The sequence below is a fragment of the Sebastes umbrosus genome, chromosome 4 (genome assembly GCF_015220745.1).
Source record: "Sebastes umbrosus isolate fSebUmb1 chromosome 4, fSebUmb1.pri, whole genome shotgun sequence".
Lineage (NCBI taxonomy): Eukaryota > Metazoa > Chordata > Actinopteri > Perciformes > Sebastidae > Sebastes > Sebastes umbrosus.
The window spans coordinates 24,214,272-24,241,946 of record NC_051272.1 but is presented as its reverse complement, the minus strand read 5'-3'; the positions used below and the strand labels follow the sequence as shown (position 1 = coordinate 24,241,946).

At 39.6% G+C, this 27,675-nt stretch overlaps 2 protein-coding genes across 12 annotated transcripts in view; one reads left to right on the top strand and one right to left on the bottom strand.

The window, feature by feature from the left end:
• Positions 1 to 19,453, top strand: part of abtb2b (ankyrin repeat and BTB (POZ) domain containing 2b) — a 48,947-nt gene extending 29,494 nt beyond the window's left edge. The window contains exons 2-17 of the mRNA XM_037767835.1: positions 139 to 288; positions 4,086 to 4,296; positions 10,635 to 10,787; positions 11,428 to 11,593; positions 12,099 to 12,188; positions 12,317 to 12,418; positions 12,706 to 12,802; positions 13,679 to 13,814; positions 14,329 to 14,606; positions 14,694 to 14,872; positions 14,976 to 15,081; positions 16,443 to 16,545; positions 16,662 to 16,749; positions 16,946 to 17,014; positions 17,807 to 17,920; positions 18,266 to 19,453. Of these exons, the coding sequence (XP_037623763.1) occupies positions 139 to 288; positions 4,086 to 4,296; positions 10,635 to 10,787; positions 11,428 to 11,593; positions 12,099 to 12,188; positions 12,317 to 12,418; positions 12,706 to 12,802; positions 13,679 to 13,814; positions 14,329 to 14,606; positions 14,694 to 14,872; positions 14,976 to 15,081; positions 16,443 to 16,545; positions 16,662 to 16,749; positions 16,946 to 17,014; positions 17,807 to 17,920; positions 18,266 to 18,499 (2,276 nt within the window). The 3' untranslated portion in view covers positions 18,500 to 19,453. The remainder of the gene's footprint in view (positions 1 to 138; positions 289 to 4,085; positions 4,297 to 10,634; positions 10,788 to 11,427; positions 11,594 to 12,098; positions 12,189 to 12,316; positions 12,419 to 12,705; positions 12,803 to 13,678; positions 13,815 to 14,328; positions 14,607 to 14,693; positions 14,873 to 14,975; positions 15,082 to 16,442; positions 16,546 to 16,661; positions 16,750 to 16,945; positions 17,015 to 17,806; positions 17,921 to 18,265) is intronic.
• A 5,351-nt stretch (positions 19,454 to 24,804) lies between these two features.
• brsk2a (BR serine/threonine kinase 2a) overlaps positions 24,805 to 27,675 on the bottom strand; it is a 197,365-nt gene continuing 194,494 nt past the window's right edge. For 8 of the 11 annotated variants that reach the window (XM_037766987.1, XM_037766990.1, XM_037766992.1 and 5 more), the window contains one exon: positions 24,805 to 27,667. In XM_037766987.1, the coding sequence (XP_037622915.1) occupies positions 27,447 to 27,667 (221 nt within the window). In that variant the 3' untranslated portion in view covers positions 24,805 to 27,446. The remainder of the gene's footprint in view (positions 27,668 to 27,675) is intronic. The other 3 variants (XM_037766985.1, XM_037766995.1, XM_037766986.1) reach the window with 2 other exon arrangements.

Genomic DNA, 27,675 nt, shown 5'->3' with positions numbered 1-27,675 from the left:
CCAGCAACTGTTTTGGGACTTCTGCAGAAGCAGTGTGGATGGATGTGGATGGATTGTTGCTGAAGTTATGGACTCTTGTTTGCACCGCTCACAAACAAGATCATAAATGCCATTCTTTCTCTGTTTCTGTCTCCGTAGGTGTTTTGTCTCTCCCGGCCCATTTCAGTCCCTACACAGAGAACCAGCAGACGTCAGTGGACAGCAGGGAGGATGCCTATGCCCAGCTGGAGCTGAGGACGCTGGAACAGTCACTGCTGGCTACCTGTGTGGGCAGCATTTCTGAACTCAGTGAGTACACGTAGATCAGAATAGCGTGTGTGGTCCTGGATCTACTTAAAATTAGCAGATTTTTCTAACATTACGTGTTTAATCTATTAAATTCCTCTGAGCTCTTTTAACAATCATAAAGTAACAATAGTGAAACTATCAAACATTCTTGTTATTACAGGCAAGTAAACACTCCCAGAAATGATTGTCATAGTTTTTAAAGACTTGACCATATTCTGAACACTTTCTAAACACACCTTGTTATTCCCAAAACTGTTAACTGGCTCTGGAAGACTGGAAACCTTTCTTCTGCCAAAAAAGCTGTTATTTCAGACAGCCAAGTGCCAAGCAGAGATAATAGTGACGTTTTTTAAAATCACTTTCTGTCTGTGATAAGCCCCAGCATGTGCCTTATTGTGAAAGTTATCTAATGCGTACCCTTCTAAAAATAAGCAATGGAACGGTTTATCTACACATGGAGCTCTGGAGAGTAAAGTGATAATGCCTCTCTGATTGTATTTGGTCTGTCCCTGGTCTGTTTTGCTAAGAAGTGTGTGCTTTTTTTTTTTTTTTTTTTTTCCCAGTCAAGTTAGTCAACATGGGAAAAGACTTTTCTCTATGTAACTTTTTTGTAGCCTGGACTTCCTCTGTTTTATCAGAGGAAAAAGAAGGCTGGCCCCCATTCTCACCTCCTCTGGATAGTTACATGTAGGGCTGGGCGATATGGCCAAAATCTTCTATCCTGATATAGGTAATTTCATATCTCCCGCTAGCTGTACATTATCCCGCTTATTACACGGCTACTTACTGAAGAAATCAATATTTAGACACAAAAGGGTCCGCCAGAGTCCGACATCTGAACTGCGCCCATAGCAACGGTCTGCTATACATAGAAACAGTCTGTCATACAGAAATTACAGACCGCAGAATGCCGTGATTGACCAATCAGAATCAAGTATTCAACACAGCTGTGTAATAAAACACGATATAGTATGAAAATTAAAATGCAATTTGGAGGAATTTACATACACAATCACCTTTGATCGTGTTTTATGGGGCAAATATCTTGAATTTGGGGGCAATTCTGCCCTTTGCTCTCCATTATTTCTGACACTGGCTGGCTCATTATTGTGGTATTTTACATAAGCTTCAATCACATTTTTGTTCCAAAGTTCCATTTTCAGTTCCCATATATAAATTGAGTCAGGTTGAGATGGGTGTTATATTAAAATGTCTCTTTACACAAGGATCTAGTCAGGAAAAGTGTAAATCTGTTGAGAGGTGAGGGACATCCCGAGGACTTTTTTTCCTCCAACCATAATGAATGATTGGATGTTTTTCTTTAAAAATGTCCAGTTCTAGATGTTTCATACACATGGTTGGTAAACAGAGTGGCATGCAGACACACACACACACACACACACACACAGTCATACTGTACTCTACTGTACATATGGTTTGTTTAAACTGGAGGCTCTGCTGGAGCTGGCAGATGATGGAGAGCTGGAATCAGGTCATTAAAAAGTGAGAAAAAGACAGGAGTAGAAGGAGAGTGGAGGGACGGAGGTGGGGAAGGTAGCAGATTAAGTTTATGGATGGAGTGCATATGTGCTAAAGCAGGGTTGTGTGCAGGCTAGGGGGGTCAGGGGAAATGATGGAAAGGTAGAGAGGTGAAGAGTGGGGTTGTCAGTGCAAGGAGAGAGGAGGAGGGATTGAGATTGGTGTTGGTGAAAGCGAGGATAAGTTTCCTTCTCCAAATGAGCTAACACTCTGCCATTTGTTCCTCCAGCACAAGGCCACGTTCATACACCGCCGTCGTTAGTGAGGCATTAAGAAAGTGTACACTCGCTCTCAAACACAGACACACTCTTTCTCTCACTCTCACTCAGTGGTCTCTTTGTGCCACATCTCTCTGGTGGTGTGAAGCTGGGCTGTTCTGGGCAGGGCTGGCATCCTTCAGACTCATTCGCGCCTACACACACACAGGCATGTGTTCGTCGATACGCATACACACAACAAAAACACAGAGGGTTTGGCACTCTGATCTGAGCCCAAGAGACCGGGCAGACACAGGAGCATCTGTGCTAAGCTACTCCGTCCTGCTGGATCTCTAGACTGGACTTGGCCAGACACGGGAACACACAGCATACATAAACATGATGGATAATGGATGGCAGGGTACTGGACATTTCAGATAAATGCCCAAAATTGTTGGAAAATGTAGTGAAAGCAACAGACTGGCTCTGAAAGTTGTGTTCATACACATTTAAATGTTTCATTTTCAGCTCTGTGGTGGTCTTCACCAGCTATGGGAAACTATGAGAATTTGACCATCGAGTTAATAAGGGATATATTAAAGATCAGAGCACAAATTAAATGAGCTTTGTGCTAAAGCCTGCAAAGCCAATTAACAATCTGGGGTTACACAAAGTCCAGATAAATACTTGTGTAAACATGTTTGTAGTGAATTGACTGACACTATAGTCGTCATAATTTAAACATTTTATTATCTTGCACCTTTGACCTAAGAGGCACATTTAGTCAGTATGTATTCAAAAAGCAGGCATGTCACAGTTTATTGACTTCCAGTGCTCCCACAAAGACTCCAATATAAACTGTAATCTAAGAATGGGAGTATTTCATATCCTTCTGACCCCTGGAGCTCAGTTTAGCCTCGGGGCACAATATGGGCTGGAAAGCCAGGGAGAGGCTCTCCATCTTGGGCAATAATTCCTAGGAGACCTCCTGGAGGGACTTCTGGTGGTGGTTAACACAAAGGAGGCCCTTCAGCTTGAAGTGGGGTCTGTTTTGGGAGGGCTACCCCGATCTTACCCCCCTCGAAGTACCAATCCCCCTTAATGTAGACACACACATACACACTCACACTGCTCGACTCCCCAGCCTTGGCCCCCGGGCAGCCTCCCTACTCACGGTAATCTGGTTAGAAATTAACCCAGGGGGTAATTATGCTAAATGAGCGTTACATGATCCCAAGTTCAACCTGGCCTCGCTCCCTCATGCTGCCTCTCTTTGCCCCTCCTCGTCACCCTCCTCCCCATGTCAACTGATATTTTGTCTCTCCGCTATGCTCCTAGGATGTTATCTACAAGCTCTACTCCTTCCAGCCCTACTCCCTGTTTTTTTGTGGGTTTTTTTATGTTGACTTAATGTTTAAAGTTTCATATATTACTCGGTACATCCAGTAATCTGAATTGGCCTTCATCCAAGTGCACGTGGTTGTCCACTTAGCTCACTGTGGGGGTGGATGAATCCTCCGATAAGCTGCATACTTCTCAAGTCTTTATCTTTATGATTTTTTGTTACAAGACCGCAGCACAGATCTTAACCTTGCTTTTATCATGCGACTGACACCCACCTTTCCAGGCTGATTGAAACACGTCAATACAGAAACAGTTGAACGGTTCATTAGAGCCTGTGATCAACTGTCTGTTAGCTCATTAACTCTTTCAATGATTAAAGAGGAATGGCTGTTTAGACTGGCCGTCTGGCTGTGCTTACTGATAATGACGCTGCTAATGGCAAATACCACTAGAGACGTGGAGCGAGAGTAATGAGAGTAAAGGAGGGTTGAATGTAAGTGGTTTCGGAAAAGGGGAAATCCAGTTGGATTAGGAGCCCACAGGGTTTATACTGAGAACTCTTATTATAGTTTGAGTTTTTTAATGTGCCACTTGGCACACATACAAGTGTTATTTGATACTGTATTAAAGAACTGAGTAAATGAAATGAACAAGCTCAGAACAAATATCTACTAAACCACCTAACTCTCGATCTTTCTCTTATTTCCTTTGTTCCAGGTGACTTGGTGTCACGTGCAATGCACCACATGCAGCGCCTGAGCTCAGTGCGCCCCGGACTGAGCCCGGCCCGCCACACCCGTCCCCAGCAGCCCGTGTCCTGGTCGCCAGACGCCCTCCACACCCTTTACTACTTCCTGCGCTGCCCACAAATGGAGTCCATGGAGAATCCCAACTTAGATCCCCCACGCATGGCACTCAGCAAGGAGAGGTGGGTGTCATGCATGGCCGGACAAGAGCGTTTTAGATACAAAGTGTATCACAGGCAGTGAAATAACCGATCTAATCTTAGGCAGTGCTCTTTTTTTCCATTTTGGTTTTGGATCCACCCTCAGAAAATTTGATCCATAGTATTCTTGCTTCTCCTTTCATGCATTTTATGCTTTGTTTTCCTGATTACATCTGTAATTAGACAGAGAATTAGACCACCACTCTACATTGCAAATACACGAACATCCACCTTCAGAAATTAACAAACAGGTTCTAATCAAGTGAACAGCTTTTTCACAGACCGCCTTTCTTTCTTGGCTGTTCCTAATTCCATTGCCCTCTGGTCATTGAAGTGTTAGTAAATTACAGGTGAGAAAGAGACTCCAGGTGTTAATGTTAGTCTGATAGAAGGGTTCATTGCACCTTTAGAGTGTAAAGTAGGCTGAAGACTGGTGATTTAAGGGATTTTCAAGAGGTGCTAATGGCCTGTAATTCTGTTAAGGTCTCCTCAGATCCTCCTTGGGTTGCCTTTGTAGAACAATTATGGTAATTTGTGTCCTTTTTCAGTCCTGAGACAAGTGGTTGAAATATTTGGACAGCCTGAATGCTAGGTAGCACATCGCATTTATATTTTATTCCAATGTTTTTGTTTTAAGAAGTATACCTGATAATATTAATAATTATCAAATAACATTGAACATTTGTCTTGGCTGATTCTTGGTTTCTATTCCGTTGTTGTTGGATTTCCACAGAAAGCAAGGAGTAACACTGAAATGAGTCATGTTTCTATTCTTCCGAAATTAACTGATAAAAACTTTGGCTGCGTCAAAGTGTCATCACCAGTAATAGTGATACTTACCAGCAGTTCAAATGAATATGAGAGATTATGTGCTGTCAGTTAAAGTAAGATTATTAGTTACAATTGTGTGTGTGTGTGTGTGTGTGAGAGAGAGAGAGAAAAAAGTACTTCCGGCCTGCCCACACATCTGTGCCCTGGTCTCACAGAAAACAACACTCACGTGTGTGTTCCAGAGTATGTTAAAGATGTCAGTGGAAAGTGCTTTTCTATGTGTAAAGGTTAATTACACTTTTAAACAGATGTATGGGGGCCTGTCTAAAGGTAGCGCTCAAGCTTACAAATGGGATGCAGCTTCCACCAAAGTGTGTGTTCAGTTTGCTGTGGTTGGTTGGTTGAATGTCTTTCCCCAATTAACAGTTTAACCTCTAGAAATTCATGTGTTTATGATTGTCGGGTTATGATGAGGGCATCACATCTGTGAGATCATCGTACTTCCGTGAAGTTTTCGTGATGAAATCATTCAAATCTCTTATCTAAACACACACGTGTGTATGCACTCAGAGCCAGCTGGCTCCTATACATTTAATAATGAACAGACACAGCGTGAGTGAGCAAAGGTGGGCTCCTCATTAGCTTCAAAGAGAGCAGAACAGCACATGTACACCCCTCTTTTCCCCGTCCTGGCTGTTTCTTCCAAGTCGTCAGATGTTTTTTTATGTTGGGTGTATATCAGCCTGGTTTATGTGTGCAGGATGAAATGATTTAGCATTCTGTGATACTGTATACTTTGGAACATCTGCAACTTTCTGTTTTTCTTTCGAGACATCTACCGGTTTGCCTACACGCTTCTCTGTGTGACTAGTGTCAATACTCAGGTGGTGGAGTAGAGCGGTGCAAACCTGGTAGTGATTACAATGTGAGCGCCTGGTAATGATACAGATTGCTCTCCTACAATGGGCCCCTCGATCTCTCTGGCTCACCCTCTATTGAAAGCTTCATAAAATCTTCGGTGGAAACCGAAAACCACCAAATCTGTGTGGGCCACATCATCAAACATTATAGGGAGCCCGGTGAGAGCCAGAATTCTCCAGACTACGAGAGACGCCCTTTTTCTTATCATCCTTTAAACCCGGTGATTAATTACAGTTGTTACCAATGATGTTGTTTTGGAGTATTAGACTGCATAAAGTGTGGGAGGGAAAACACCAGTGTCTGTGTGTCTACTTAGTTTTACATTCACACAGAAAAATACCTTTTATTAGTGCTGAAAGTTATTAACCAATCTATTTACTGGTAGAATAAACCACTAGTCTCTCCGCCCAAAACAAGCACTTCCAAGCACTCTGCTGAACAGACCACTCCAACCCTTCTGCCTCCTTCAGTGGATGGAAGGGAGCACTAATGGATAGATGTGTTACTGTGATAAGAAGTAGTCAGTGGAGCTTGCGTCTAACCACAGATACATCAGATATGGTTCCATCCCCCCTCATGGAGTCTTAATGAGAGTAATCTGACTCTAGATCAGTGGTTAACCTTGACCCTCTGCACCGCATGATGGGGTCTGCTTTAAGAGCTCATTGAAGTTTCCCATAACGTGAACTCAATTACAGTGGCTTCAGGATAAAAGACACACTGACTGGACATATGGGGCCCGTGTTTCATGTTGGACAGGTTAGGAGTTCAAACCCACCTGACCACAATTTGAGCTGACTGTCATTTTATGACCAGCCAGGTGGTGGAGAGAACGGCGCCATGAATCAGAGCTAACATTTATATACGTGTGTGAACATGTGTGGGAGAGTTTGTGTATGCATGTCTGCGTGTGTGTCTACATCCCGCTGTTCTCAGTGTGTAGCCTTAGCGTGTCGGGTCAGTAGGCTAGCCAGAAGCGCTATCTAGTTTCAGTGTTAAAGGGGGGCTCAGCTTTGATGTTGCACCGACTCTCGGGCGAAGCTGAAGTTTGTATTTCAGGCTGAGGGGCATAACCCAGACACAGGGGTCAGATCAGATGGGAGGTGTAAGGTGGGGGGGGAGAAGGGTTTGAGGAAAGAAGGAGGGATGACTAGTGGGGCCAGAGCTGCGTGGTACAGACATGCTCCATCGCTCTGCAGTTGTGGGCCAATGGCAAAGATGTATATACATACAGTATGGCCTCAGCTGAGTTTTGTTGATGCACATGTTTGTGTGTATCCTCTACTACACACACACCTGACCACACACTCACACAACATTAAAAGTTAATTGGTATAAAACTGCAGCTGAAAGTATTTTATTGGAAAACCAGTATTTCAGGCCCTGAAAGGAACCACCTTGTTTATTATGCAGAGACTAGAATTTGTATGTTTTTTTTTACTCACTAAAACACAGGCTGTGAAATGTTGATTGAATTGAAGCGAAGGGCAGGGGAAATCTCTGATGGATCAATAAGCGTTAAGTGTTAAAAGCTTGAAACGGTTGATTGGAGCTGCCTTTAGTTCTGGATTAGCGCCAGTGCCTGGAAGCAAACATGCAGTAAAGTAGCTGGGTGGATGCCTTGTGGCATTCAGGAAGACAGACGCAGACACATGCACGGATGCACACGCACGAACGAAACAGACTCACACACAGTCCAATCTGTGGTGAGTGAAGCCCATTAAGAGGAGTAGAACATTGATTCTCAAGCTTGCTGCCCCTCCTTAACTCAGAAACAGGACTTTCTTATCACTCTACACCCGCAGCACTATCTCTAAACTGCCACCCAACCCCCGTCTTCATTATGACAGACCCCACCTGCCTCCCAGCCGTTTCCCAAACACTCAAACCCTCCTTATATGCACCTATCGGACCCATTTAACATTCCCCTCCCACTCCTCCTCCATCCCATCAGTCCCTTGTCTGCTTGTTAACTGTCATGCCTGGGTGACGACAGGGTCCCTCCTCCTGACTGATCACTGAATGACTAAATACTGAAGCAACATCTGACATAATAGCTAGAATATAAAATAGATAGAAACAGGGGACAGCATGGTATCTACAGGCTCCTATATGTCTGAAACAGTTTTAGATAAAAAAATTAAGTTATTTTAAAATATAATCTCTGCAATGCAGTTACTAAAGGTCTACTAATACAGATTATTGTTAGTGATAAAACATGAAAAACAGTTTTATTTCTTCATCATATCTGCTTTACTAACCACAGTTGGATCTAACAACAACCGTCCAGTTATGAAAAGCTTTCATTGGCTAACTTAAAGGGATAGTCCGGGTGTTTTGAAGTGGGGTTGTATGAGGTACTTATCCATAGTCAGTGTATAACCAACAGTATGAGTTACCACATGGAACCAAAGCCACGTACTGCTGTGGACGGGGCTGGAAGCAAAACGTATTTTAACCACCTAAAAGAAAGGCTCACCTAAAAAAAAAAGCAAGATTAGTTCAAGTGTACGCTATAAAAAGAATATTTTCACTAGTTTACCTTGCCGTGAAACATCTATACAGTCTGTTGACGATGGGGAACAGAAGCTGTTATCTATGCTCTCATCACAGCAACCAGACTCCATTGGGAGAAAAAAAATAATTTAATTTTACCTTGTAGAACACAGGGGGTTGCGTGTCTACCGCTGCCTCGATACGTTAGCTTGTTTGCATTATTGTGTGACTGTGGTTAGTTCAGATTCACCAAAGTCACACAATTTCACAAACAAACTAACTGATGGAGGCAGCGGTAGCGGTAGACTAGCGGTAGACCAGCAATTCCAATGTTCTGAAAGGTAAAATTACAGGTTTTTTCAATGGAGTCTGGTGGCTTTGGCAAGAGCATAGATGGATATAACAGCTTTAGTTCCCCGTTGAAGTGGTGAAAATATTCTAAATATAGCGTACACTTAAACTGATATTGATTTTTTTTTTTTTTTTTTAGGTGAGACTTTTCTTTTAGATGGCTAAAATATGTTTTACATACATAACTCCTGTCTGCTTCTCCAAGCTGGGGGCAAGCGGACTGTCATCTACTGTAGGTAATACACGGACTATGGATAAGTACCTCATACGACCCCACTAAAACACTCAAACTATCTCTTTAAGTCAGAAAAAGTTCTATATTTGGTTGTTCCATTGCTGTTAAATTCACATAAATGTTAAGTGAGATATTAAAAGTCTGATATTCACATTCTGAAACCTTCAGATAAAATGGAGAAGATCAATTTTATTAAAGTGACTTTACAATATACACTATGAACAAAGCACTGATGAATGAGGGAGAGTACAGATTGTTGTACAGAAGGAGCTGGTCTATAGGAAACTGCAGGTAGCTACTAGAAGTAAACACAGTGAGGAGAATAAATGGCACTGCAGGGCTCCCAGTGCTCATTAACACTAACTACAATCCCTATAGTGTGCACACTACGGAGCTATATGCTTGTATAATGCTCATGATTATGCCCCCATCTGTATTCATGATATGCATTGGTGAGTTTGCATCTCCTCAGAACAAAGGTGAAGCCACTGCTAAGAATAACATCACAGCAGGAGAAAAGGCTGCTTAGTAACTGATGATAACACAGAGGCAGCGTTCAAACAATCATTAACACACACTGACTGAGGATCCATAGGATCAAAAGCAAAGCAACAATAACGTGTCATTGTTCAGGCGCACATATGGTGAGAGAAAGGCACATACAAGATGGAATTAATACCAGATAACCGGCTAGACGTGGCAATAGACGAGACAATGAAGAATGAAAGAGAGCAATGAAATACTCCAGATGACTCGTTAATAAATACCACAGTAATGTTCTGCTCTCTTTTATTCCTCCACTGATGTTCACTCCTCTGCTTCTCCACAATTAATGTCATATTCTCTCGTTCCACCAGGTCAATCTTGTCTATCATTTCTATTTTAATCCTTTCCTCGCCTTTTTAGTTTCACTTGGTTCTCTCTTTCCTCGAAAGCATCTATAACAATGCCAGAGTGCTGCACCTTCTATTTGTCTCCCCTTGGTAGTTTATTCTGCTCCAGCTGGTTTAAAAATAGGTTGATTATTCAGAAGCCACCGCAGTGTTTTGTTTATCAAACCGTAGCACAAATGAAGTCACAGTTCTCTTATCGTCTCCCATCACAACTCACAGACAAAGAAAGCTGATGTTTAACCGCACCAGCTGGCAACCAATATATAAACAGTGATTAGTCATATATATGCACACATCTGTTATTTGAGTGTGTCTGCTTGCACGTATCATGACGTTAAAGGAGAATGACAACTGTATATGGTGTGTAAAGTGTGATAAGTAGAGGTGAGGTACTCTTTGCAGTGCGTGTGTGTGGATGTGTTTAAATGTGACTCACATGCACTGGTCAGGTGAGGGGGAAGTACTGCCAGTGCCAGACATACATAAGTCATCTGGTTGAAGACAGTTCCCCCTCAACATGACTGAATCACAAGTGAAGACATCCTCCACACAGACGTTGCTGTGTACTCCTTCATTATAGTTGAATACATGTTTTTTTTAATTCGTACCAAGCATATATATGTACAGAAGTTGAATTATTCATTTTTTTACAGGCCATTCCTGTTGCTGCCACCTCTGATGGAGTGGATGAGAGTGGCCATAGTTCATGCTGAGCATCGCAAGAGTCTATTGGTGGACAGTGATGATGTCAGACAGACCGCCAGGCTACTGCTTCCAGGACTGGACTGTGAACCAAGACAGCTGAAGTAAATCAGAACACACACACACACACACACACACACACACACACACACACACTAACACTCACAAGGGTTGTACTTTCTAGACTGGATCTGTCGCATAAAACTACACACCTTCAATGTGAGCTCTAATGGAAAGCAGCAGCACTGTCTGAACATCTGTAATAAAAAATAGAAGCTAAATCTTACCAATGCATTCAGACAATATCTAATTTTAGTTTTCTTGACGACAGTGTTATGCCTATGTGTGTTTATGAGGTCATTCTAATTAGTTGAAAAGAAACCAAACTTAATTGCTAAAACAGTGCTGTGTGTGTTTCCTGTAATCCATGCACTATAGGTCTGCAATTTAATTGGTTCTCACTGACAATTAATTACACACTGTAAAGAGTAGATTAATGACTGTTCGCTGGCAGTAATGAGGCTCAGTAACCTCTTCGTCAAGTGTACAATTAAAGAAAATCATCAAATGCAAATGTACAGTGTGCATGAGCCACACGGTTGAAACAAACTCTTGTAGCTCTCAAGTGTTATTGGAGTGGAGAACAGATGTGTGTCTTCTCAGACTGATTTACCTTCTCACAAATTGAAGGTGAATTGGTCATGTCATTATCTTACTCTTTCTTTGTGTCTCTGTCTCCGTCAGGCCTGAATGTTGCTTTAGCTCCTTCAAGCGTCTGGACTCCAAAGCCGCCACAGACAAGTTCCATCTTGACTTGGGTTTTCGGATGCTCAACTGCGGACGCACGGATCTCATTGGCCAAGCCATCGGTCTGCTGGGGCCAGATGGGGTCAACAGCATGGACGACCAGGTACTGAACATCTGTCTCTATGGTGTATAACCATAGACTGTATATAAAGATGGACAACGTGTCTCCACTCCATCTCGCTGTACAAAAGTGAAGCCAAAATATCTCGGATATGGGAGCTACCATCTTGAGTCTGCGCAGTAGTGATCGGGGGGCTGGACCCGAGGTACAGCGTGATAAGAACTACCTAAAATGACAGAAACCGTCTTTGGGAAAAATCTATTTGACGCATACTTTAACTATTTAGTTTGGCCCATGTCCCATACACTAACATGGAGGGGGCGGAATTTATGACCTATACGTCAGCCAGCCACAAGGGGATGATTGAGATGTTTTGGCTTCACTTTTGGGAGCTGTCATGTCGTCCATCTTTATACAGTCTATGTGTATACCGGTATAAATGTGTTTCATTAAACATATGTACTCATACTCATAGATCATTTTTAGACAGCACTTCATATATTTGTTTCTGCTCTTTCATGTGCACTCCTTTCTGTTCATCACACAGGGCATGACCCCTCTGATGTATGCCTGCGCAGCGGGAGACGAGGCCTTAGTCCAGATGTTGATCGATGCTGGGGCCAATCTTGACGTGGCGGTAAATATGCCTCAACAATTTCAACAAATAGACCCATTTATTTTAATGTTGCACGTTATATATATTCTTCTACACGGGAGTATGAACTTGATGTTGGTGTCTAACACCAATTTGTGCTGTGCTCCCAGGTTCCACCATGCTCCCCAAAGCACCCCTCTGTGCATCCTGATAGTCGACACTGGGCAGCCCTCACCTTCGCTGTGCTGCATGGACACATCTCCGTAGTGCAGGTTGGAAACCCACACATACACATGTAGTAGCCACCACCCGATGTAGCTAGTGTATTAATCCTCAATTTGACATGCTGCATGACTGGAGTGCTTTTAACCCGAGGCTAAATGTCCTGCTATATAAGCGCAGTAAATGCAGGTTGTCCTACATAGACTGGAGCTAACTGTGGATGTGATGTCACACTTTCAAAAGTTGAGTGACAAATGTGAGGTCAGAGGCCAGGCCATAAATGAGTTACAGGATGTCAAACATTGCACAGTATAACAGATGTGGTGTGTATCTGCAGCTCCTGTTGGATGCGGGTGCCAACGTGGAGGGGGCCGCTGTCCGCAATGGACAGGAGAGCACAGCAGACACCCCATTGCAGCTGGCTTCAGCAGCAGGTGGGCAAACGCACGCATGCACACACAATACAACACAAAGGCACAGCTGGTGTTAGAGTATTGTCCGACTTTCAGAAGGTTTGTGCTCTGATCTGATTTATGGTACCTAAATTACTAGTTACTACTAAATTATACAGGCAGGAAGTCTGTAGAAGGGAGACATGCGGACATGAATGAATGAGCCACTGTCGTAACTTTCTGCAAATCAACTAATAATAACTCTCACAATTATCAGTCACCAACACAGTAGTGTGCTAGTTTTCCAAAAGACCACCAACTGTAGCGCAGGATTGAGTTGTGAATGACACATTGGCTGGAGGAAGAAGGAAATGAGAGGGTAAATGAAGGCAAAAGTCAGAGCAGCGAGCGAGTGCTGCTTGTGGTTGTTTAGAAGCCTCTGGGCAGCATTCCTCTGTGGGATCATCTAAAAGCCACACATAGCTGTAGTAAAAGAGACACATGCTCTACATAGCAGCAGTGACAGCGTGTAAATAGAGCCTAATATGAATGTGTTTTTGCATGTTTGAAAATGCAAAAAGTAAAGTATGATAAAACTTAATTTATCCCAGTGGTAAAATGTAATATTGCAGCGGTGAGTGTTATAAAGCCAGACAGAAGACATCTAGAATTTGAAATTGAAGCAATAAAAACACAATCAAAATTAAACCATAAAAAATGTTAACAGTTGTGGGGTGATGTGTTAACTATTCAAAAATACAAAGTAGACTGCACCAGTGGGGAAAAAACACAAGCGGATTAGATAACTAAATGTACGGCTTTGCAAACAGTGAAGATATTTATGGTTGATACTGATATAATATCCCATTTAAATGTGTTTAGGATCTGTATGTAATTGACTGATTCTGTGCGTCCCAGGCAACTATGAGATGGTGAGTTTGCTCCTGGCCCGAGGCGCAGATCCCTTATCAAAGACCCACGATGGAAATGCCCTCACGTCATCGCTCTATGAAGACATGAACTGCTTCAGTCACGCTGCCGCACATGGACACAGGTATGCGTCTCTCAATCTGATCTGAAAACGGCATGTTGTCAACAGACGTCTGACTGACAGACTGCCTGCTTTTAGCGTCTTAACTGCAGAGAAGAAAGTAACATGGACACAACGCCAACTATGCCAGCACTCTGTCATATTTGACCCGAGTCTGCATTTGCGCGCCGAGGAGAGATTCATCTCTTTTATCATGTGGTGAAATGGAAGACCTTGAAAGTATCTGAGTATAAAAAAAAAAGCAAATTCAGGGCCTCCTTATATTCAGAGTCCATCTGTCTCTAAACGCCAACTGGAAGCTTAAACCTCTCCACCTGTTCACTGTGTGTATGCGTGAACACAATGTAGACTCAACACTTCACATTCCACAGTGAGGGTGACAGATTATGTAATCAGAGAGGAGGGTACAGGGTCACAGAAATGGATGTACGTGTTGCAGTTTGGGCATTTATTAATGTCTTTCTTTCCTTCCTTGTCCTCTTTCTCTCCCACTTCTTCCTCCCATTTATCTTGTCAGGAACGTGCTGCGAAAGCTACTGACTCAGCCCCAGCAAGTCAAAGAGGATGTCCTGTCTCTGGAGGAGATCTTAGCTGAGGGGGTGGAAGGTGAGGAGGTCGGGATCTGCCCTTTCCTCCCCCTCTCCCCCCTTCCGACCACTTCCTCTGGCCACGGGGCCCTGCCAGAGGTGGGCATAGCCAGGCTCTGCAAGGCCAGGACGAAGGCTCTGCAAGAGGCCAGCTACTACAGCGCTGAGCACGGCTACCTGGATGTCACCATGGAGCTACGAGCTTTGGGTACCTATCACATGTCAAGGAGAGGATTTGCTTACGTTTACGTTGTTACCTTGAAAACCAAACATGTATTTTTTTCTTTTGACCCAGGCGTACCGTGGAAACTACATGTGTGGCTGGAATCTCTGCGATGTGCCCAGCAGCAGTCTAGGGCCGGGGTCACCCTCTCACTCCTCAGAGAGTTCACCACGATCAGAGAAGAGGACTACTGCGAGGAGCTGGTCATCATAGGCCTGCCCCTGATGTTCAATATCTTACGTACCACCAAGGTAACCATCAAACAAACATTTGCTTGTCTTCCTCTTCATGTTATCATCAAGACTTTAGTTGTGTGATGTAATGCCTTCCTCCCTGTTCTTTCCTTTCCTCAAGAATGATGCCATTATACAGCAGTTGGGGGCTATTTTCAGTCACTGTTTTGGCCCAGCACCTCTTCCAGCCATCCCTGGGATGAAAGCAACTCTTTCAGCACAGTTGGGTAAGGAAACTATGTTTTTTATGTACACAACACATAGCTCAGTGTTTAGAGCAGATGACACTGAAAGCTTTATGTTGACATTAGTTTACTTGCCTCTGCACCTGCGACAGCCGTGACCGGAGGCATTATGTTTTCGGTTTGTCCGTCATGAATGTGATATCTCAGCAACGCCTGGAGGGAATTTCTTCAAATTTGGCACAAACATCCGTTTGGACTCTTGGAGGCATAACTGATTAGATTTTGGTGGTCAAAGGTCAAGGTCACTGGGACCTCACAAAACATGATTTTGGCCATAACTCAAGAATTAATATGCTGATTCTGACAATTTCAAACAAATGTCAAACAGGATAAAATGTAATAATGATGTAAATTGCCACTTGACTGGTTGGCTGAGGCATACAACCACGAGGCGGTAATTCTAGTTTACTTGATTAATCGATTGTGTGATCTATAAAATATCACAAAATAGTGACAACCCATCACATTTCCTAAAGCCTAATGAAAATGCTTTTTTTGGTCCGATCAAGAATCCAAAACCCAAAGCTAATCAATTTACCTAAAATGTACTTAAATTATGAATTAATTATCACAATAGCTGCATATTAATTTTCCGTTGATAAACTACTAATTAACAAATCATTTCAGTTATAGATGGTTGTACTAAATAATACTGAGAGGAGGTTGCATAATGCAAACACTTGTCAACAAGGCCCCAGATAGAAGAATTGATCAAACACATGTGATGTCCTCTACATATTCAGCACTTTACTGCATCTTACATGATCCAATTATCAGTGCACAGTTTTAAATAGAGGTTTTGTTGACACCATAATGCTCTGGGTTCGCAATACCTGCACATCTGGAGTTGGTGTGGAACTCATGACAACATATTGAGTTTTCTGTAAATGCAAATTCATCTCCGACTATGTTCAAGTTTCACGTAGCCGATTCTATAATGTGTGGGTACGGCATTACAAATCCACAGATATGGGTACAGCTAATGCCAAACAAGTTGGACAATGTTTTAAAGTGTGTATCTGAGACCAAGGCAATCCACTTCTCTGGCTGTATGACCAAGTACAGATGGGTATTTTTCTATTTAGCGGAAGTAAAAAAAAAATCTTTTCCAGAGATATAGTGTATGAGTCAAAAGGCAAAATCTTATCACAAATGGTTTGCTAGAGACACCTTTGCGAAGCATACTGATGCCAGGTGTGAGGATGTAGACATGATACACCTGCATACAAGACTGAACACAGCTCTAGCTTCCTTAATATGTGCTGGTATAATAGTGGACCAGTGTTCAGACTAGCTGTCCTTTGGACGGAGTTATAAGGAGGTGTTGATATATTTTCCAACAGACCCTCATTTCCTGAACAACCAGGAGATGTCAGATGTGACATTTGTGGTGGAGGGGAAACCGTTCTACGGCCACAGAGTCCTGCTGATCACAGCTTCTGACAGGTGAGTGCAGACAGGTTCACACTGGACAGAACGATACATACTTTACCCATACCCATACTATATATACTATACCCATTTTGGAAAAAATATCCTAAAATATATTTGTTTTCTTCTAGATTCAAGTCTCTGCTGGCATGCTCTGGACCAGATGGAAGCCCCAACAACGAGATCGAGATCAGTGACATCAAGTACAGCATTTTCCAGGTAACAAACATACTCTTTATTTCCTGATTTTCAAAAATACTTCCCTAAATATCTCTTTATTTTAGAGTGACATAATGAATCAAGATTGATGGAATAAACTGGAGTCAGATGCACTGCATATGACAAAACACAGACGCTATTTAATTCAGCTACAATACTGACTGTTTACTAAATAACCCCCTTGACCTCTCTGCAGATGATGATGTCGTACCTGTACTGTGGAGGAACAGAGTCGCTGAAAACTATTGTGCCTGACTTATTGGAGGTGAGAATTTTTAAACAGATACACACCATCTATCTGGCTAGTTGTGTGAAACATTTTGCTTCTTAGAAATCCCAGGGGTTATTAGTTATATATGTACTGTAAAAGCGTTAAAATTAAATAAAGGCAATACTTTTTTTATGAAAAAATAAGGTTGTTGGCACAGCAAAGTGCATGTTCTGGATAAGAGTCGAATGAATGAGTATGGGAAGTGTGTACATGGGACACACAACATGTCTCACACTCTCCACATGCACCTATACAATGATTTTTGCAAGTGTCCTTAAAGAAATTTAAATTTTTTTATCTCACAATTCCCCAGTTAAACCATTACATTACAATTTTTTAGCTGATGCTTTTATCCAAAGTGACCTCCAATAAGTGCAAGAATCATGCAAACCCTATTTATAACTAAAAACAAAGGTGAACACCCCACAATTACAATCCATTACAATGTCTGTTACATTGTAAAACTGCTTGTGTGCACAGCAACACTATTTACTCTATGTCAAAGTGGATAAAAGCAGTGAAATGCAGTGAGTGTTTGACAAATCGTATAATTTCATCCTTCACCTTCATTTCCAGATGTGGTTTAGATAATTAGGCTATACTGAAGATTTCTCAGTGTTAATGAGTCTGTGTCTTAACAAGTAAGCCAGTCAGCAAAATACTCTTTGCTAATAAAGAACGATAGCCCAAACTAACTGAATTATCCTTTACTAATGTATCCTAGCTTTAGATTTCTTTATGTTACTGAATGATATATAAGACATTTGCTTGTGATTTCTCCTGCAGTTGTTGTCTGCTGCTAGTCTGTTCCAGCTGGGGGTGCTACAACGACACTGTGAACTCATCTGCTCTAAGCTCATCAACCAGGATAATGCAGTCAGCATCTACAAGACAGCCAAGGTAACACACACACACACACACACACACACTGAGAAGTCTGGATCACACAGTACTGTTATGTGAACTATAAGAATAGCAAGCTTTATTATATAGCCGAGCTGTGCTCGTTATGCCTCTAACTATGGTGACTCACTGAAGGAAAATGTTTTAAAATGAAAAATGATCTTGTGTGAATACAAACTATATTCCTTCAATATAAGTCAGAGGATTCTAATTTCACACATCAACTGGGAAAAATCCTATTTCCTGCACAAAAGACACCATGTTACATGATAAATGTCCTTCACTTTCTTGACACTTTACGTCGATACTTTTAATGAGGCAGTGTGCCCTCTCTTTTCCTAGGTCCATGGTTCAGTGGAGCTGAGCTCTTTCTGTGAAGGTTACTTCTTGCAGCAGATGCCTGCTCTACTGGAGAGAGAGGGCTTCAGGAGCCTGCTGTTGGGACCACCCGCGGCCCGACAAGGGAACAACTCCACTTCTACGCTGGTTCACAGCCGGGGAGAATCACCCCTGGAGGAGCTGGAGGCCACCCTGGCTCAACGACTCCGCTCTCTCTGCGTCACCTCTCGAGTCTGAGGACAACAGGACAGCTGCTGAGGAGTGAAGACGGAAATAAGAATGTGACAGTTGAAGCGGAAGTTTCATCTTATCACTGATACAGGATCAGATCTTAAAAGACTGATAACAAGCAACTTCCACAGTGCTTGAAACTGAGACACAGGTCTGTGAGTTATTTAGCAGCAGTTAGACTTTGCTCTGTGGACAATTCAGCGTTTCACATTTTGTGCCAAGCACTCCATCTTGACATTTATTGCAGTGTACAACATGTTTTTGAAGAAGAAAATTGGACAATGTGATGCTTTTTCCAAAGCTCGGGAAGCTTAAATGGAGATGCAACAGATGGATGCAACAGGTGAGAACTCTGAATAATGAAACACTGCTGCCCTCTACTGGACAAAACTGGCAAAATAAATAATTGCCTTGCAGGACTGGGATAAACGGCACCCTGCTGGTTCTGACTGAAGCTGTAAAGTGATAATAGACTGAATCAAGTGAGGCAGCCATGCTGGACTTTTGGCTTTGTCAAGTTCAAACTAATAATGCAGAGTGGGAGGACGGAGGTAGACTCAGTGCCTCCAGGATTGATGTAAGCTTTGGACTAACAAATGTATTTTTTATGTAACGGTATGTTTTTATTTTCTATTTTTAAAAAAGTATTACCGGTGAAAAAAAAAACTTGCTGAAGAGTGGGATGGACATTTTCTATTTAATGAGGAAAAAAAAGATGTGAGAGTATTTAATGGGGTGTTCCCTTTTTATTTTGTTTTTACTCCAAGCAAATTATTAATATTATTGATGGAAAGTTGCTTTTGTGTAGCTGTTTTTCCAGGTACACTAACAGATAATTAAGCTTATGTATGTTGAGGTTTAATGCTTCTATACAGGTACAGCAGCAGAGTCCAACATGGGATTTGGAATACATAAAGTCTGTTTTAATGCTGAATATTGTAATAAACCTGGTAAACAAACTTGGCCGTTTTCACTGGTACACATTATTCCTAATATTTGGTCATTGACATACTATAATACTATGACTAATTTCAACATGCTCTACTATGAGTTTTTTTTTTACTCGTCTTTTGACATACGATGACTTTTTTTAATTTTTTCAAAATACTATACTATGATTTTTTCTTTTACTTTTATCGACATGCTATACTATGACATTGTTTATTTTTCCGACATACTGTACTATGACATTGTATTTCTTTGACATTCTATACTATGACTTTCTTATTTTATCAACATACTATACTAGGACTTTTTTTCGTCAAACTATACTATGATTTTTTCAATCTTCCATACTGACTTTTTTTTCAACATACTATACTATGACTTTTTAAATTTTTTCGACATATGACTTTTTCGTATTTATTCAACATGCTATACTATGACTTTTTTTGTCATAGTATACCATGACTTTTTTGTAGTTTTTCGACATACTATACTATTATTTTTTTTTGACACACTATACTATGGCATTTATTTTATCGACATACTATACTTTGACTATTTGATACATGGTCTACTAGGAGTTGTTTTTACTTGTTTTTTGACATGCTATAATATGACTTTTTTTCAACATACTATACTATGACTTAAACATTTTTCCAACATACTATACTATGACTTAAACATTTTTCCAACATACTATACTATGACTTTTTTCATGACATTTTTTCGACATGCTATAATGTCACTTTTCATGACATTTTTCGACATACAATATTATGACTTTTGTCCAAGACTTTTTCCAACATACTATACTAGGACTTTTTCTCTTTAATTTTTTCGAAATACTACACTATGACTTTTTTCATAAAATTCTTCGTCATAATACTATGACATTTTTTCCATGACATTTTTCGACACACTACACTATGACTGTTTTTCTTAAAATTTTTCGACATACTATACTATGATTTTTTTTCATGTAATTTTTACTATACAATGACTTTTTCATGAAATTTTTCAACATGCTATAATATCACTTCGTTCATGAAATTGTTTGACAGACTATACTATGACTTTTATTCATAAAATTTTCGACATAGTATACGATGATTTTTTTCACGACTTTTTTTTAAATAGTATACTATGACTTTTTTCGTTAAATTTTTCGACATACTATACCATGAATTTTGTTAATACGATTTTTCGACATACTATACAATATCTTTTTTGCATGAAATCTTTCGACATACTACACTATGTTTTTCTCTGACTTTTTTAATTCTTTGACATACTATACTATGACTTTTTTTTTACAATTATACTATTTTTTTCATCTTTAAGACCTACTATACTATGACTTTTTTTCGACATATGATACTATAACTTTTCTTTTTATTCGACATACTATTCTGTGACCTTTTTTGGACATACTGTAGTATGATTTTCTTTATACATACTATGAACTTTTTTCGACATACTATACTATACTATAACTATTTTATTTTTTCGATATACTATACTATGACTTCTATAAATTAAATTATTCAACATGCTATATTATGACTTTTTTTTCATAAAATCTTCCGACATACTATACTATGACTTTTTTTCATAACTTTTTTCAACATGCTATACTATGACTTTTTTTCGACATACTATACTATGACTTCTTTTTTTTGACATACTATACTATGATTTTTTTCCGACAAACTATACTATGACTTTTTTAAATGAAATTATTCAACATGCTATATTATGACTTTTTTTCATAACATTTTTCAACAAACTATACTATGAATTTTTTCAAATACTATACTATGTCTTTTTATTTTTTTGACATACTATACTATGATTATTTTTTTTAATTTTTAAGACATACTATACTATGACTTTTTTTTATATACTAAACTATGACTTTTTTTTCATTTTTAAGACATACTATACTATGACTTTTTTTCGACATACTATGCTATGACTTTTTATTTTTTTGACAAACTATACTATGTCTTTTTATTTTTTCAACATACTATACAATGACTTTTTTTAAAAGAAATTATATCTTTCATAAAACTTTTCGACATACTATGACTTTTTTTCACGACTTTTTTTTAAATACTACACTACGACTGTTTTTCATTAAATTTTTCGACATACCATACCATGACTTTTTTAAATGAAATTATTCAACATGCTATACTTTGATTTTTTTCAACATACTATACTATGACATTTATTTTTTTGACATACTATGATTATTCTTTTCATTTTTAAGACATACCATACTATGACTTTTTTAAAAGAAATTATTCAACATTCTATATAATGACTTTTTTTTCATAAGATTTCCCGACATATTATACTATGACTTTTTTTTCATAAAATGTTTTGACATACTATACTATTACTTTTTTTTATTACTTTTTTCAACATGCTATACTATGACTTTTTTCAGACATACTATACTTTGACTTTTTTTCGACATACCACACTATGACTTTTTTTCAACATACTATGCTATGACTTCTTATTTTTTCCACAAACTATACTATGACTTTTTTTAAAATGGTATACTATGTTTTTTTTCGACACTACTATGAATTTTTTTCAACATACTATACTATGACTTTTTAATTGTTTCATCATACTATATTATACTTTTTTCATCTTTCAGACACTATACTATGACTTTTTTTGGACATACTATACTATGACTTTTATTTTTTCGAAATACTATACTATGACTTTTTTCGACATACTATACTATAACTTTTTTAATTTTTCGACATACTATAATAGGGGTCTCCAACGTTTTTTTCCTCTGAGAGCTACTTTGACAAAATGAAAGTGGCTAAGAGCTACTCATATTTTATATTATTTGTAACATTTATTGACATTGCTCAGCTCCACCCAAACCAACTGAATAAGCTAATGTAATAAAATAAACTTTTTTTTAAAAATACTATACTGTGTTGTTGTTTTTTTGACATTATATTATGAATTTCCTATATACTATACTATGACTTTTTAATTGTTTCAACATACTATACTATGATATTTTTTTTAATTTTAAGATATACTATACTATGAGTTTTTCTCGACATACTATACAATGACTTTTATTTTTTCGACATACTAAACTATGACTTTTTTTCGACATACTATACTATGATTTTGTAATCTTTCGACCCACTTTTTTTTTACATACTATACTACGAATTTAGTCTTTGACATACTAAACTATGACTAATTTTCGACACTTCTTTTATTCATAAAAACATCATATTATAATATGTCGAAAAAAATCTTCAAAAGTTCATTATACACTTTGTCGAAAAAAATAAAAAGTCATAGTTTAGTATGTTGAAAAAAGTGATAAAAAGTGATAGAATATTATGTTAAAAAAGTTTTAAAAAGTCAAAGTATAGTTTGTCAAAACAAGTCATAAAAAGTCATAGTGTAGCATGTAAAAAAAATAGTCACAGTATAGTATGTTGAAAAAAAGTCCTAAAAAGTGTTTGTATGGTATGTTCAAAAATTTTTTAAAGACATGATAGTATAGTAGTTTGAAATAATTCATAAAAATGTAATAGTATAGTATATTGGAAAAAAGTCTTAAAAAGTGACAGTATAGTATGTCGAAGAAATTCGTAAAAAAAAAGAAGACAGCATACTATGTCAAAAAGTTTGTCTAAAAAAGTCAAAAAAAATTAATAGTATACTAAGTGGAAAAAAGTTATAGTATAGTATGTCCATAAAATTTTAAAAAAAAGTCATGTACAGTATGTCAAAAAAGTCATAAAAAGTCATAGTATAGTATGTCAAAAAAAAAAGTATTAAAAAATCAAAAGTATAGTACGTCAAAAAGTAAAAAAAAAAAAAATCATAGTATAGTTATAGTATACTGTACAGTATATATTTTAGGGTAGTGTTATAAAATGCATGACAGGACCCCCATGATTGCGTCCCTTTAAAACTCAAACTGCGACGCCTTGTGGTTCTTTAACAAAATTAACAAAAATGGCACATACAGTCAGTTTGTTTATTTATTTATTTCATTATTTTTAAAGCACTGAGATGATTGTCCAAAGTCCCTTCTGAAAGCAGATAAAATGCTTTTAATTTTCCTCCATTTGGATGTGTGGCTGAAAGATTTAGCCACCAGTATCAGATTGTTCAATATCCTACAGTCATAGTTTAGCAGGTCATAAAAATGTCATAGTACAGTATTGTCTGATCTTTGTGTTCTCGGTGCAGCTCCCGGATGATTGGTTGAGGGTGAAGTGTGTGTGAAGATGGTGGCTGAGTCTACATAGGTGGCTCCTTCCTCTGCCCTCACTCTCTCAACTCCCTGGCATAGTATAATATCTAATAAAAAATGTTGAAAAAAAAAGGTCACAGTATAATATGTCGTAAAAAAATAATTAAATAGTCATAAAAAAGGTGTTCCTGAGTAATTGCGTTCCAGAGAATGGATGGACGTGAGGTCACAGTGACCTTGACCTTTGACCAACACAATCGAATCAGTTCATCCTCGAGTCCAAGTGGACGTTTGTGCCAAATTTTAAGAAACTCCCTCAAGGCGTTCCTGACATATTGCATTCACAAGAATGGTATGTACTGATGGACGGATGGACAACCCAAAAACATGTGACACCACCGAATTTAGTTCACCCTTGAGGCCAAGAGGATGTTGGTGCCAGATGTCAAAAAAGGTCGCAGTATAGTATGCCATAAAAATGGCAAAAGGCTCATTGTTGGTGCCGCAGCTAGTACCGACAGCCTCTGAGTCATTTGCACTGCAGCTAGATACTAACAGCGCAGTTACAGCAGCAGCAACATTCAGAATTCTCTTCTTTTTTTTTAACAACATTAAGTGTTTATATACGCTTATTGCTTAACCTTATAAACACAGTCACGTGGGTGTTTAGGGATGTATACCTACTCTTACCAGGAGGTGGCGGTACGCAATAAGAAGTAAAAGTACAGGTTCAAGTGGACAAAAATCAAAAGTGCCGGTGCTCAGTACCAGTGGCCCATTTCAGGCACTGGTCCACCACTTATAATACTTTATATACCTTGTTAAAAGTTGTCATGCATGATTAAAAACATTTATAGTTTTATTAAAGCTTATAAATGAATTAGAATGTCTTATGAATGTGCTTATAATTCATTGTATACAGGACCTTCATATAAAGTAGGGTAACTGTAACTGTTACTTACTATATTAATCTAAACTTCATGGCAATTAACATATTTTAGCATTGAAAGAAAACCCTGCCCATCTGGTTTTAAAACTCTATGGATATCTACTTTAGGTTCGCACTAAGCCATACATGTACAAGCACAAAGAAGGAAAACAAACACACCATAACTTAATGAGTTTATTTGTTTCAGCACTGAAGATGCTCACAGTTATTTTATATGGGGATTACATCAGTCAGTTTTGTTCCTGCTCTGTCAAAAGACCGCTCTGGGCCTTAGAATCATCAGATGTCCTTGGTGCTGCTAGCTTCCCATTGTAGAAAACAGAAAGGAGGGTGAACGATAGGGTATTGCTTTTGTGTTTGTGTACTGATATCCCCTCACTGTGCCTCTTCTACCACCAGGTAGAGAGAGCCCAGACCTCCGAGCCTTCCAGAGAGAGGTACAGAGTAAAGGAAGCATCGTTCAAAAACGTTGTGCACAAGATAAGAGGAGGAGGAGGAGGAAGGGGAAAGATTAGCGGGAGCGAGGGAACAATTAAAAAAGAAAAGAAGGCCAGAAATAAAAGCAGAGAGGGTGAAAAGTAAGGGATAGAGCAGAGGGGGAAATTTAAAACGTTAAAAGGTAGTTTTGTGGAGAGAGAATCGATGAAGGCTGAGAGAAGGAGTGAGTTTGGCATGGAACATGAACACTAAAGCCATGCAAAGAAAAGCTCATGTTTGACATGCACACAGCACTACAAGCTAAAAGCATAGAGCAGGAATCCCCAGCATGGTTGAGAAGACAGTCAACCCCCACGGTTTGTCTGTATATTTACAAAGAGGAGAAGTAGATTGGGATCTGTGGTGTCCTTCTCCTCAGGCCTGGCCTACACGCACAATAATATGAAACTGACAAATATCAATAGAAGAGCATATTCCCTCTCCAAAAAGAGGCTAAGTCTACATTCTTAAATTACTGGTAAATCATTTTTTTCCAAGAGTTTTCCCACAAGTTCTCTTTTCTCCCCTCTTCAGAGACGTCGGGGAAAAGAGAATTTGTGACTTTGTCGATGTTCACATAATTCTGTTAAAATGCAGACCAAAAAAACAAAAGAAATAATCTTTTTCTTCAAATGTTGCCCCATTTACGAACACACAAGAGGGTAATAAATAACATTCAACTGACCTAACAGCTTTGTTCATATAAATAGCCATGTTATAATAAATTAGGAAATCAAACAGTGATGAACAAACATGAATAAATAAAGGACAGAAATACAAAAATATCCACAATTGCATTTATCACGTTGTCATTTTTTTTTTTGTTCCTCTACTCCTACTGCTGGTAAGTGAGACTAAGAGAGAGGTATATATGGGAAACCAAAGACAAAAGTGCTGCAGATAACACAAACAGGAATGTTTGGATCATTATTAGGTCAAGACATAAATGATCATGTAACAAAAATACACAGAAGAATTTAAAATAACAGTATGTGGCAGGCGCAGGTTTACCAACCTGACCCTATGGTATCTAAACATAGTGTCACAACTAGACATTTCATTTTTTTTATACATAAGAAATGATATCAGTCTGTACAACAGAATAGATCATTCATTTTAAATACCCCAATACCCACCCTCGTCCCTCCCCCCAACCCTATACTATCATATCATCTCCCCCCTCGGCCCTGTTCTGCTCACACCCAGCTCCTCTCTGAAATCACAATTCCAGTCCATTTGCAGCAATAGTATTAAGTCTAATAAAGTTAGTATTTTAAACCCAGTTCTTCACAAAGAAAGTACATTAAAAAGCAAACAAATACAATCCAGCAAGCATCCGCGTCGGCTGTTTGGGCTTTCCACAAAACTCCTCCCCCTTCTCTCCTCCTCTGAATCAGTCCGGTTCTTCTTTTTTTGTTGTTCATGTTCTTGTTAATACATCCCAGAGTTTTCTGTGCATACTGGACCTGTGCATGTATGCATGTACATGTTTTTGTGTATGTTTCTGTAAAACGCTCGTTTCCAATTGATGAATGCTCCTTGAGAGGAAAAGGGGCCTGCTTGGTGAGGGTGAAGTGTGCGTTCTTGTTTCGTTGGGATCTGTGATTATAGTTGTGCAGATGTGTGTGTGTGTGTGTGTGTGTGTGTTTGTGTGCTCCTAAGATGGGGGGAACACTAAAGGTATTTTCATCTACTTCTACTGATGATGGCTGCCAGAGGTGGAGAAGGGGGCGCAGAGGGAGATGAAGGTAGAAGTCTGCATGAAGGGTCTGTTTCCATGGTAACCACACCCCCCTTTTTCAGCGCACCTCTTTAAAAACAGTCCTCCGTCAACAAATGTCCGTCTCTCTCGGCGCGCTCTGGGGGGGGGGGGTGTGTGTGGAGGGGTGGTCGAGGGAAGGCGAACGGAGCGGGGAGCAGGAGGAGGGGCTTAATAGGTTTTCTGGATAATTCCTGGTATCAGAAACAAGTCAGGTCATCACACAGGTTAGCAGCAAGGGAAGCAAAAAACAGAGCAAGGGCCACAAGCAATTAGATGGCTGGGGCAGAGGGGTGGATGATGATGACGGTGGATGCTGAGGGGTGATGAAAAGGAGAGTGTGTGTTTGTTTCATGTAGGTGCAGTATGCTGTTTGTAAAATATCACTTTGATTCTCTTAATATATTTCTATCTATATAAAGTCATTTTATACAAAAAAATGTCCATAAATGATTATGTACATCTAGCTATGTACAGGTATTCTCTCTCTCTCTGTGCCGCTGGCTTATAGTGATACTGGGATGGGTTTTTTTTAGCACTGGCTCGACTACACGGCGTCTCGGGTCTAAGACTCCTCCTGTGTCCCCACAGACGCCACCGACAACTTGGCTCTGTCTCGGCCCGCGGCGGGGCATTTGGTGTCATTATTTTCTGGCTCGTGCCTCCGGACGTGCATGGGCGAGGGGCAGCGCTTGGTGGGCGTGCCAGAGGGGTAGGGCACCTGTCCGTTCTTCTCGTCTGAAAAAAGTTGTTTTATTACGTCAAAGAAGTTACTCAATGGGCTGCCTAGGTAC